The following is a 12,635-nucleotide window of genomic DNA, read 5'->3' as shown; positions in this document are numbered from 1 at the left end:
AATAGAAAACAAGGCATCCAGTTCTCCTCCCTCGTGGGACTTCCCTGGCAGTCCGGTGGTTAGGACTCTGCACTCTCACTGCCAAGGGCCTGGGTTCAATCCCCGGTCGGGGAACTAAGATCCCACAGGCCGGGCGGCGCGTCCAAAAAAATAAAATAAAATAAAAAACAGTTCTCCTCCCTCACACTCGGCCTTGGCGCAGATGAGGCTGGCCGAGGGGTAGTTGAAGGACTTGAGGATCCGGGAGACCGCCAGGCTGACGTCCTCGTTACTGGGGTACAGGCTGACAGACGCGAAGCGAAGGTACTGAAGGCGGGGCATCTCCTCGGGACCCACCTTGACGTGGGGGATCTGAACAGAGAAGGACCTTTGCTTCCATCCTGCTCCCCCCTCCCCAGCCCTCACCTCCAGGGACCATCCCCCCGCCAACCCCGCGTTCCCACCTCACCTCCTTCTCCCCACAGATATGGCTCACGGTGGAGGCCGACGCAGGGCTGGAGGAGGGCCCCAGGACAGACACGACCCCCTTGGGCAGGATCTGACACACTGTGAGGGGTGGGAAGAGACCGCAGATTCAGGGACCCTCTTCCTCCTCTCTGTCCCCACCCTCAGGGAACTGCCTTGGCCCAGGAGAGAACCCAACACTCCACATGGAGGTGCCTGACCCTCCTCCACCACCTGGGGACCCAGAAGCCCAGTCCCTGACCCAGCCCACCGCAGGAGACAAAAGGAGGGGGCACGAGACAGAGGGAGGCAGGGAGACATGGCAACAGAGGGCCAGCAGACCAAGAGAGAGACAAAGGAAGAAATGAAGAGGATACACCAAGGACCTCCTTCTGGCTGCAAATCCAGTGCCTGGTTTCTCAGCCTTTGTCTCTCTTAAGCTTTTGAACCACGCACAACCTACGGTGCATCCAACACCCCCTCTACCCTGAACCCACAGCCAAGGTCCCCTCTACACTCTACACCCCAAACACCATTCCTCTGCTGCATTTCCTCGCTCCTCTTTCTTCCATTTTCTTTCTCCTTAAACATGTGTGCATCTCAAGACTGGGAGGTGGACAGAAGCCTTGGTTTTTACCTGTCCAGTGCCCATCCCCATGGCAGAACCCTAACTTTTCCTGAGGGAATCACATGGTTCCCAGAATTGATTGGTACCTGACCCAGGATCAAAGAACCACATTGTGCTGGCCACAGGGATCAGTTCAGAGATGGGGACAGGCTCAAACTAGGCCACTGAGAGCCTTCCCCAGGTCCTCTGCTAAAATTATCACTGGGTTTGCTAAACTGGTGAGATGCAAAGTTTTGAGCAGTTGAGGCCATCTTGCCACCAGCTGGGGAGGGCCTTCCTGAAAATGAAGCCAATTTAGAGGAAAGTAGGACCCAGAGATGAAGACACAGACGTTCCTGGAACATCATTTGAGTGCCTGTATTAAGCCTTGCCTGAAACAATCCTGGGATATCATTTGGGTACCTGGATTCAACCAAGCCTGAAATTAATCTTTAGGCCTTTTAGTGACATGAGCTGATAAGTTCTCTTTTTTCCTTAAGGCAGCCTGAGTTGGGTTTCTGCCATCCAACTAAGAGCACCGTAACTAAACGTCTCATCTTCCTCCAAACTTATTTCTTCTGTGTCTTGCATGTTGGTGAGGGTCCCACCATTTACACACACCAAATACCTGGAAATGGTCCTTGCCTTCAATCTTCCTCCTAATGGCCAATTAGTCACCAAATCCCGTCTCTTTTTTGTCCCCAGATTTTCTCATATCTGTCCGCTTCTCTTCGACCCCTCCTCCCCTGTCCTACTTTAGGGCTGTCAACTCAGGCACGCACCAGTCTCCTCGCCAGCTACCCAAATCTAGCTTACAGACTCCACTTTCACCAGCTCCCTGTTCCAAACCCATCAACGACTCCCCACTGCCTGTAGGTGAAGGTAGCGTCTTTCAACCTGACCTGTAGACCTCCTCGAGCTGGCCTGTCAATCTGCCCAGCCTCACCTCCCACTGCCGAGTCACACTCCAGTCCAGAAGTCTCTCACGATCCCCCCAAACACGTCCTGAGTCCAGATGTTCAGGATGGGTGCAACCCCACATCGAGTTGCTTGGCTCCAAATACTCAGCCCTCCCCTCTGCCCCAGCTCCAGACTACAGGCACATGCCTGGAATACCATCTCCCTCCATACCCTCCAACCCGGTCTCTCATTGTGTTCTGTGTTACACCAGTCAAAAAAGTCCAGGGAACATTGGACCCCGTTCCCCCTCTCGGTGATCTGAAACACACATGAACATAACAAAGGCTCTGATAAAGGCCTGCAGGAAAGAAACCTGTCTAAAACACCTTTGAAGGCAGCATCTCCCGAAGGTCTAATGTCCCCAGCACGTCTATTCAAGGGACATTTGCTCAGTCTGTGAGTATTCAACAGACTCATGCACCCCTACTATAGGGCTGGTTGTGTTCCACGGGGCATACCGTGAGCAACACCTCTCCCTCTATATCCTGCTCATCTTTCAGAGCTCAGCTTCAGTTTAGTCTTCTCCAGAACACCTTCGCTGTCCCTGCCCCTGAGGCACCCTGGCCTCGCTGCCTGGGCCCCTCATTACTTAGCTCTGGGGGCTAAGTGTCCCCAGCCAGCTGTGAAGCTTCTCTTTCAAACGAGGCCCTCAGCTCCTCCAGGGCAGCACGGGGGCTGATGCTCTCCCCACCGCCCCAGGCCCAGCAGCACCATCTCTGGGAAGGAGAGGGCAGTGCAGACAGGAAGGAAGGGGCAGATGGAACTAGAAGAGAACATGGCAAGCTGAGGCGGCCAGGGCCGAGGAACAGACGGAGGGCCACCAGCCTGCCCTGCCTCACCCCACGGCCCCTGTGGCCCTGCTCACTGGTGTCCGTGGTCTCGTACTGGCTGTCCCGCTGCAGCTCAAAGATGTCTACTTCCACGCGGGCCTTGGCTGGGACCTCGATGATCCCGTTGATCTGCTCCCGGGCCAGGGCCAGGGCCAGACGTTCACCGCGGCCACACACTGTCTGGTCGTCCAGGATGGCAGCTGAGGGGACACAGGAGTTGGGGACCATACTCCTGGGTCCTGAGGGAGGAAGGGCTGGGCTCCTGGATTCCTTGGCTCTGAGGGAGGCTGGAGGTGGGGTCAGATCAGACTCCCTGATCTGAGGTTGGAGAGAGCCGGGATCTGGACTCCTAGGTCCGGGGGAGGAAGGAGCTGGGGGCTGCTGGGACGAGGCCCAGATCCCTGGGTCGTGAGGGGCTGGCAGGCCCAGAAAAGAGCCCCAGGGAGGGCTCCGGGAGGGTCTGTGAGGAGGCAGGGGCCAGCGGGGGCGCTGTAGGGCCTCACCCATGCGCAGTGATGAGAGCACCTGGCAGCTGGGGCTGGCAAAGGCGACAATCAGCAGCAGCAGCAGCTCAGCCGGCATCTTCCTCCTTCCTCATGGGGACGCAGCTGCCGCGGCCCCCACTCGCCACCTGCAGGGAGACCCCCAGCCCACGGGGAGATTGCTGATATGGGGGCCTCTAAGCCCCTCTGGGGACTGCTGGATGGGGTGGTGACCACAGAGCCTGGGACACTGTTGCTGAGCTCTGAAGGGCCCTGCCCTCATTAGAGCTGACAAGACTGGAGGCATCACTGTAGGGGGAGCTGAGAATCAGAGGAGCGCTAGCAGGGAGAAGCCCACAGCACGCAGGCACTGAGTGGGAGAAACACTGCTAGAGCCACCAAAATGGGAGGCAGGCATGAAAAGGATCTCAGGTAAGAGCGAATTCCAGGAACCATCTCCACCCCAGGAGGAGACCAGGAAGTGCCACCTCCCCACCCAATTCCGCCCCTGTCTCTGGGCAGGCAGCTGTTACTAGGCAACAGAAACCGGCTGGAGAGGATGCAGTGGTTGCTAGGCAACCCCATCCCAGGCCTCACTTGCCACCTTCCTGATGTCCCTGGTTCCCACAATCCCACAGGGAGAGAGGCCTGGACATCCGGGGTCTGGAGGGGAGAGTATCGAGGAGTTAGGAAACTTGGGAAGAGAAAGACACATGGAGGCACACAGATGGAGTCAGATGGTCAGACCCAAGGCACCTAAGGGACTAAAAAAGAAAAAAGGAAAAAAGAAGGGTAAAGAGAGGGAAGGGGGGAAGCAGAGAGACAGAAAGAGGAAGAGAGGCCAGAGGTGGGAGGGATACCAAGAGACTCAGGAAAGGAGAAAGGGAAAATAGGCCAAAATATAAGGGAACAGAAAGCTGATATGAAGACAAGAGAATGGGGATAGCAATGGAGAGAAACGGAGGAGAGTTACAGGAAGATGAGGACAGGACTAGGAAAGAGAAAGAGGGAAGAGATAGGAAGACAGTGAGACACGGAGATGGAGAGAGAAAGGGCAGGGCAGGGAGAGGAAGAGAGCAGGCAGGCAGAAGAGAGGGAAGTCAAGACACAGGAGGGACACAGAATAGAACAGGAAGACAGAATGGAGAGGACACAAACCCACTGGAGATGCCACCAGAGACCTGGATGGGAAGACTGAGTAAGGCAAGGGGTGCACTGCCTGCAGAAGCGGGTGCCAAACTGTGCCCCCGCACCCTGCACCAGGGAGCTGAAGACTAGGGGCAGACAGTGAGTCTCTGCTCCCCACAACTGCTCCAGGTGCCCTGGGCTTCCGCAGGGTGACCACTGGGCAGGGATGAGTTTGGCCAGATGCATGGTGCCCCCTGGCCAAGGGCTATGCCCCGAAGGGAAGGGACACTTGGGTTTCCATGGGAGGGGGTTACTGAGAGGCCTAGAATGCTGTGAGGTGAGCCTGGGGGGACTCCCCGCACCCCACTCATGCCCACAGAAGGAGGGCTCAAGGTGGTGAGATGGTAGAATGAAACTTGCTAATGGAGACAGAGGCACAATGCAAAATTCAGATCATCCCTTGAAGCCAGAAAACCTAGGCCAGGGCCACAAGAGACCCCGCCCTCAGTCCCTGCTCTGCCACCGACTCCCAGGTGACCTCGAGCAGATCCCTCTCTCTCTCGGGACCTCTGGGAAAGACAGGCTGGGGATGGGAGGGCCTGCTGGACAGCCTGGGGCCTGTGGACTGTAATCGGCATCTAAGGTGAAGGCCTGTCAAGGGTGGAGGAGCAAGGGAAGCAGGGAGAAGCTGGAAGGAGAATTCACAGGGGGAGGGATGTGGAGGGCGGGGCTAGGAGAGAGGCTGGAGTGAGGGGGTCATCCTGAGACACCAAGGGCTTCTGGGGGCAAATCAGGGAGCAGAGACTAGAGGATAGATAGAAAGACCGAGAATGAGACAGGAGCCAGAAGGGCAGGGACCCACAGGTGGCAGACACGGGTGGAAACCGAAAGACACAGTCCAGGGACAGGGCTGGGGGCAGCAGATGGACACTGAGGTACAGGAAGGCACAGACAGAAAAACAGACAGACCAAAAGTAAGTAACTAGGGCTAAATGAGAGAGAAGGACACACACACATCACCTACAAGTGAGACACCAAAGGGGACAGAGACAAGACAGAGAGCGTGAGAGAGGAGGGGCAGGGAATCAGGCCCGAGTCTCATAGGCCCAGGTACTTAGGCAAAGCCAGATAAAGATGGAAACACAGCAGCTGAGTGAGCGGAAAGGGCGCTGCCAGGGTAGGAAGACAGACCAGTGGGCAAGTGAGAGATATCACAAAGGGGAGAGGGCAAATGAGGTGAGGCAAAACAACTAACAGGTACAGGAACCGTGGGGAGAAGAGAAATTGCAAAACTCTGAAAAGAAGGAGGGCTAGTCGGAAAGAGACAGAGAGAAAAGGTATGTGAGCCACACAGTTTATCTAGAGAAGAGGAAGGGGCAAGTGGGACAGACACAAGATAGAGAGACAGACTCCCAAACAAGGAGAGACGAGAAGTGAGAGTCAGGGAGGGAAACTGAGGGAGGAAGAGTGAGTGACCTGGAGGGGCACAGGCAGGAGACAGGACAAGCAGCCACCTAAGGGGGGCAGGTCCACACAGAGGTGCATCACTCAGAGCACCTTGGAAGGGGCGGTCATTCCCAGAGCCTGCAAGCCCCAAAGGGAGGGAAGGAATGGGAACCAAAGGCCTGGCAGGGGAATGGAGAAGTGGGAAGAGAGAATGGGGGTGGGGGGGAGATCACCACAGAAAAGACAAAGTGGACCATGGAGGGGGGCAGTTGCTAAAGGAGTGAGGGATGGAGGAGACAGGACGAGGAGTGGATCCGGGGAAGAAAGCAGAAAAGTAAGAGGAGGAAGACAGCCTCCGAGCGCAGAGTTAGAGAGGCAGACAGGGGAGCAGAGGCACAGGCAAAGCAAACAGGGGACAGAGGGCAGTGGAGAGAGGGCTAGACCGGGCATGGGATCCTCCCAAAAGAGAGAGAGGAGAGACAGGGGAGTTTTGAGAGACAGAGGGAGGAGAGGGAGACGGAGACAGAGATCAGCAGAGACACACCGAGAAAGGGCTGGGCTAGCAGTAAGGAGAAACAAGTTGGACAGAGCCAGAGCGAGGCCCAAGAGACACATGAAATGGAGATTCCAAAATGGAAAGACATTTCCAGGAGATAGAGACCGGCTGGGATGGGACGCATGGCAGGCAGAGAGGATGAGGCTCAGAGGAAAGAAGAGAGACTGAAACAGAGTGAGAGAGCAGAGCCGGTCACCGCGGGGCCGAGGCTGGAGCAAGCAGGGGCGGAGACCAGCCAGGAGTCCCGGAGAGGGAGTGAGACCGCAAGTAAGAGCCAGCCAGCCCCTCAGGAGCCCAGCAGCTGGGGGCTGGGAGGCAAGATGAGCTCTGTACCCAGAAGAAGGGGTGAGGAAAGGCCAAGGGGAAGGAAGGCTGGGAGATGGAGGGCGCAGGGCAGGCCCTTGGTGGGGGAGGGTATCTGCCGTTCCGGGGAGCAGGGTAATGCGGGGCCCCCCACCAGGCCGCAGTGAGCCCAGCCTTCCAGGACCCAGGCCCGGCCCCAGCCCAACCCCCATCCTGCAGACACTCACGGATCCTGGTGGGACGGAGGGCTGGGCTCCCTCGAGGCCCGAGGAACGACAAGGAGGAGATGCTCTGACGCTGGGCGGTGTGGCTGGGGCGGGGGGAGAGGGCAGTCCACAGGGCCCCCTCCCCCACCTCCGGCAGTGACCCCCAACTAACCCAAAATCGGGGTGCTCCCGGGGCGCAGCGAGGAAGGACAGGTGGAAGAGGAGAGGGCGGGCCGGGGAGGGGAGGAAGGGGAAAGGAGAAAATGGAGGAGGGAAGGGGAGAGAGGAGAGGGGGAAGGAGCAAATGGAGGGGAAGGAGGGAGGAAGGTGAAAACGAAAGGGAGGGGGCACAGGCAGAGCCGGGGGAGGGGGAAGCCGGCCCAGGCAAGGGCCCCCGCCCCCTCCCCTAGCCAGGCCGGCCTGGGGGGGCCACGGGGGGCGAGGACTGGGTGGAGACAAGGAAGCTGGCCATCGGGAGAAGTGGGGGAGGGAGGGCTTGGTTGGGGGGAGGGGGCCACCCCTTCCCCCCTCCCCCCTGGAGCGCTGGCCCTGCCCTGGAAGAGGCTAGGGCCTGTGGACCTCAAGCCCTCAGCCCCCACGGGAAAGCATGCTGGGGGCGGGGAGAGGCAGAGGAGTGGAGGATCTGGGGAGGACGGGGTGCTGGGAGACCCAAAGAGTGATGAGAGGGCCGGAGAGGTGGAGAGATAGGGAGGAGGGAGAGGAGGAGGGAGGGGAGGATGGAGAGAAGCAGGTGGAAGAGGGAGAAGGAGGAGGGGGGGTGTCCCGGGGGCACCCAGCGCAGGGCCTCAGCAGGAGGGCCTGGCCATGGACCCCTGGTTCCCTGTGAGAAGCAGCCACCGGCTCTGGGCCCCCAGCTGGGCCTGCCTTCCTGCTGCTGGTTGCCACCGCAGCCGCGGCCACCACCACCACTTCTCCTTCTCCCCTCCGAGGCCGCCGCCGCCTGCCTGCCCGCCTGCCGCCCGCGCGGGGTCCTGGGGCGCAGGGGGGGGGGGGGGGGGGGAGAGAGATGAGGGAGGGAGGGAAGGAGAGAGGGAGGGAGGGAGATGGGGAGGAGGGTGGGCAGGAGGGAGGCAGGCAGTCAGAGAGAGAGAGAGAGAGAGAGACAGAGCGATGGGAGTCAGGGGAGGGGGAGCCCGTATTGGTCCGAGCTGGGGGGCCCCCGGAGAGGAGAATGCTGATGAGGGGAAGGCGCTGCATTGGACAGAGGGCCCACCCGCGCCACCTCCTCCACCACACCATGCCACCGCCCTGCCCAGGCAGCCCTTGGGCACAGGAGTCTACAGAGACACAGCTGAGAGGCAGGGAGACCTGGGGAGAAGGCCATGGAGCTGGGGGACAGGGCTACAGAGATGAAGAAGAATGCAGAGAAACAGCAAGACAGCCATCAAGAGCCACAGAGGTGGACCAAGGTCCGCAAACCCCACAAGGACAAGGACAGGGAAAAGCCCAGAGCAAAGAAAGGGTCACCTAGACCAGGGAGCAGACCACAGAGACAAGCTAAGGACCTCGGAGACAAGGGCAGCTCGTGGACTCAGAGAGCCCCCCATGAAGATGGGGACAGGGGGCAGCTCATGGACTCAGAGAGCCCCCAGGAAGATGGAGAGAGGCCCACAGGAACAGAAAGCACTCCTCAGGCATGGGGAGTGGTCCATGGTGACAGGAGAAGACCATGGACAGGAGGAGAGGACCACAGACATTGGAACAAGGATGCATATTACAGAGACAAGGAGGAGGGCCAAGAAAAGTGGGAGAGGGTCACGGAAATGGAGGGAGGCCCACAGACACCAGAAAACCCACAAAGGCAGAATGTGGACACAAAAGACCCACTGAGGCAGGAGCAGCCGGCCCATGGAGAAAAGGGAGAAGCCCCCAGAAATAGAAATAGCCCCCATGGAGGTGAAGGGATGGGTGGTGAGTATGAGAATTCTCCATCATGCAGAAAGAAATCCTGGGGACCTGAGTGGGTGGGGAGAAGATTCACCCAAGCATAGTCAGTGGGAAAGGGCAGGGAGCTGGAGGGCAGAGCCCGCAGAAGTGGAAGACTCCCCCCCTCTTGGAGAGAGCTGAGCAGGGCAGGGGGATGGAGGAGAGAAGCAGAGATACAGATCTTGGAGTGGGGGTGGGTGGTGCATGGCTGGGTGGGGGGTGAAATTTTGGGGGAAGGAACATGACAGTTGGCGCTGAAGGCTGAGTCCATGACTCACCACCACCCCCAATGCTCGTGATGGGGAGGAGACACTGAGACACTCACGTGCAGCCCCCAGCACACGTGACCGCATGCCTCGCGCGCATACACTCTGCACGTGGCAACTCTCACATCGGCCTGGCATGGGAGGCCCCCTGCATCCCCCACATGCTTCTGACATATACATCTGACCCTGAAGGCCCACCGACTTTACATATACCTCCTCGCCCTACTTAAGGGGCCCCCAACACCCACCCTCAGCTCCAGCTCGCTCTGAAAGCGCAGACTCGCCCTGGCCTCTAGGCCTTTGCTTATGCAGGGACCCCAGCATAGAATGCCTATCTTAGATTGAACCTGTCCCAGAAGTCCTAGTCCTGTGCCACCATCTCCAAAAAAACTGACGCAGGCCTCAGCTTACTCGTGTATCATCTGAAGTGAAGGGACCTAGTCAATCCAGATAAATTGGGAAATACAAGCAGAAGGTCGCAGCAGAAAGGGGCCTGATAAATCAAGCCTGACCCTTCCATTTTCAAGTGGACAGGAGTGAGACTCTGCCCCAGGGCATGGAGTCTGTCAAAGGCTGAGTCTAGCTTCCAGATTATCTGGTTCCTGCCCCTGGTGATTTCATCCTGAGGGCAAATCCAGATTACTAGCTTTAGAGCTCACTGGTTACCACCAACTTCTTTCCTTTACTTCTTGCATTCATCCATTTAGCATGCCACTCTGGACGTCCCACCTGTCAGGCAGTAGAGCCTGGGAGCCAAGAGTATAGACCTTGGAGTCAACTCCTGGGTTACAATCCTGGCTCTGTCTCTTCCTAATGATGGACAAGTTATTTAATTTCTCTGAGCCTCAGTTTCTTTGCAAAGTGAGAGCAATAGTTCCTCCCTCCCAGGGTTATTGAGAGGATTAAACTGGATGATGCATGGAAAGCACTGAGCATAATAGCAAGTCATAACACACTCAAGACACATTAGCTATTATTACTAGGCTCCTTGAGATCCTAAAAAAAATAACTCTTGGGCTTCCCTGGTGGCGCAGTGGTTGAGAGTCCGCCTGCTGAGGCAGGGGACATGGGTTCGTGCCCCGATCCGGAAAGATCCCACATGCCGCGGAGCGGCTGGGCCCGTGAGCTGGGCCCGTGTGTCCGGAGCCTGTGCTCTGCAACGGGAGAGGCCACCAAAAAAAAAAAAAAAAAAAAAAAAAACTCTTACATAGATTAAAAAAAATTTTTTTTAATTAAAAAAATCTTACTGAAGTATAGTTGATTTACGTGTTAATTTCTGTTGTACAGCAAAGTGATTCGGTTATACATATATATTCTTTTTCATTATGGTTTATCACAGGATGTTGAGTATAGTTCCCTGTGCTATATGGTAGCACTTCGTTGTTGTTTTGCACTTTGTTGTTTAATCCATCATACATATAATAGTTTTCATCTGCTAATCCCAAACTCTCAATCCTTCCCTCCCCCACCTCACCTCCTTGGCAACCACAAGTCTGTTGTCTATACCAGTGAGTCTGTTTGTTTCGTAGGTATCTTCATTTGTGTCATATTTTAGATTCCACATATAAGTGATATCATATGGTATTTGGCTTTCTCTTTCTGACTTACTTGACGTAGTACGATAATCTCAAGGTCCATCCGTGTTGCTGCACATGGCATTATTTCATTCTTCTTTATGGCTGAGTACTATTCCATTGTACATATGTACCACATCTTCTTTATTCATTCATCTATTGATGGACATTTAGGTTGTTTCCATGTCTTGGTTACTGTACATAGTGTTGCTATGAACATAGGGGTGCGTGTATATTTCCAAATTATAGTTTTGTCTGGATATATGCCCAGGAGTGGGATTGCTGGATCATAAAGCAACTCTAGTTTTAGTTTTTTGAGGAACCTCCATACTGTTTTCCATAGTGGCTACACCAATTTACATTCCCACCAACAGTGTAGGAGGGTTCCCTTTTCTCTGCACCCCCTCCAGCACTTAACTCTTACATAGCTTTTACTCTGTGCCTCACAACCACACAAGACAGGGGCTATTATCCTGCAAGTGAGGAAACTGAGGCACAGAGGAGCTGACTTGCCCAAGACAACCGCTAAGAAGTGGCAGGGCCAGGATTCCAATCCAGGCAGCCTGGTTTAATTACATGGGTCTGGAGTTAGAGTTTAATCTAGTAGAAAGTTAGGATACCCAGTTAGAATCCAATCGAAGGACATAGCAAGAGTGGCTGAAGAGTCAGACCTAGGTCTGACTCAGTGTTTGGGGTCCCCTCGGAGCTTTTTGGCCTTAGGAAAGTAAATGACCAATTCCTCTAGACTCAGTTTACTCATCCGAGAAATGGGGGGGGGGCGGTTAGAACAAGTGAATCTCTTGCAGCTCCTGTCCTTGGGAAGTAGCACTGGAAACATAACAGTGCTGGGGCAACTTGCTCCCAAGGCTCTAAGGGCCAGAAGGGGACATTGAGTAGGAATGGCCAGAGCTCCCTGAACATATAGGTACTCCAGCTTCCCTGAGCTTTGGGGGCATCAGCCTGGAAGGGGGGCACCCTAGAAGAAAGGAGAATATAATCCAGACATTACAGGGTCACTTTCTTCAGGTTCTCACCCTGGTTGTCCTTCAGGTCATCTACCCCCTACATTCCCTGTTTCTTCAAATGAAACTGCCTGAGCTGTCTGAGGACTGGGCACTGTCACACCCACTGGCTCAGCCCTGGGGTCGGGATTGGCCTGAGACCTTAGTGACACTTGGGTAAGGGAGGTGGGGCAGGGACTAGGTTTCCCAATAGGCAGGGATTCAGACCTCTGCCCTTGGCTAAAGGAAGCCTGTGGGTACCATGGCAGGGAGAGAAGGGGCCCTCGAGGTCCCCATTGCAACTTCCTCTGTCCTGTCTGTCCTGGCTCTGAAAGCCTTGATAATAAAGAGACACTGTCCTGGACTTGGTTTCCTTTGAGATTCTCTTGGACCAGGGCCTGGGTTGAGGGGAGCTTGGGCAAAAATGATGATCCATCTGGATACTTTCCATCAGGAGTTTACTGGCTAGCTCCTTCCTGTCATTCCTCAGTGACCTCAGAGAGAGGCCCACCCAAGTTCATTCCACACCCTCTGCCTACCTGCTGTATTTTCTTTACAACACTGTCACTGGCTGTCTACATTTATTTTTGTACCTGGTATTTTCTACCCTCACTAAAATGTAAACTCCACGAGGGCACAGACTTTTCTTGTTCCTTCTCTATCCCTACAAAGATTAACCTTGACCTGGCATATCGTAGCCGGTTATTAAATAATCACGAAGAGAAAACAAAACAAATGAAACTGCCCATCCCCGATTTTATGTTTTCTCCTCCATTTCCCATTTCCTCCCTTATGCTTCAGGTTTTCATTGTTCCCTCAGATTCCTTCTCTCCTTGTTTTTCCTCCGACATTTCTTCTCCCCCTCCCTCAAGAGTCCCTCGGTTT

The 12,635-nt window shown here is 55.6% G+C and overlaps 1 protein-coding gene across 2 annotated transcripts in view; it reads right to left on the bottom strand.

Annotated features, from left to right (window-relative positions):
* The window catches only part of GRIK5 (glutamate ionotropic receptor kainate type subunit 5), a 51,659-nt gene extending 44,416 nt beyond the window's left edge, over positions 1-7,243 (bottom strand). For both annotated transcript variants that reach the window (XM_029211173.1, XM_029211164.1), the window contains exons 1-5: positions 6,984-7,243; positions 3,345-3,472; positions 2,877-3,041; positions 449-546; positions 186-351 (exon numbers count right to left, since the gene is read on the bottom strand). In XM_029211173.1, coding sequence (XP_029067006.1) covers positions 186-351; positions 449-546; positions 2,877-3,041; positions 3,345-3,423 — 508 coding nt within the window. In that variant the 5' untranslated portion in view covers positions 3,424-3,472; positions 6,984-7,243. The remainder of the gene's footprint in view (positions 1-185; positions 352-448; positions 547-2,876; positions 3,042-3,344; positions 3,473-6,983) is intronic.
* Between the last annotated feature and the right edge of the window lie 5,392 nt (positions 7,244-12,635).

This window comes from Monodon monoceros, unplaced genomic scaffold (genome assembly GCF_005190385.1).
Source record: "Monodon monoceros isolate NGI ecotype Baffin Bay Population unplaced genomic scaffold, NGI_Narwhal_1 Super_Scaffold_10, whole genome shotgun sequence".
Classification (NCBI taxonomy): Eukaryota; Metazoa; Chordata; class Mammalia; order Artiodactyla; family Monodontidae; genus Monodon; species Monodon monoceros.
Note: the sequence above shows the minus strand (reverse complement) of the source record. Positions and strands in the feature narration are given on the sequence as shown.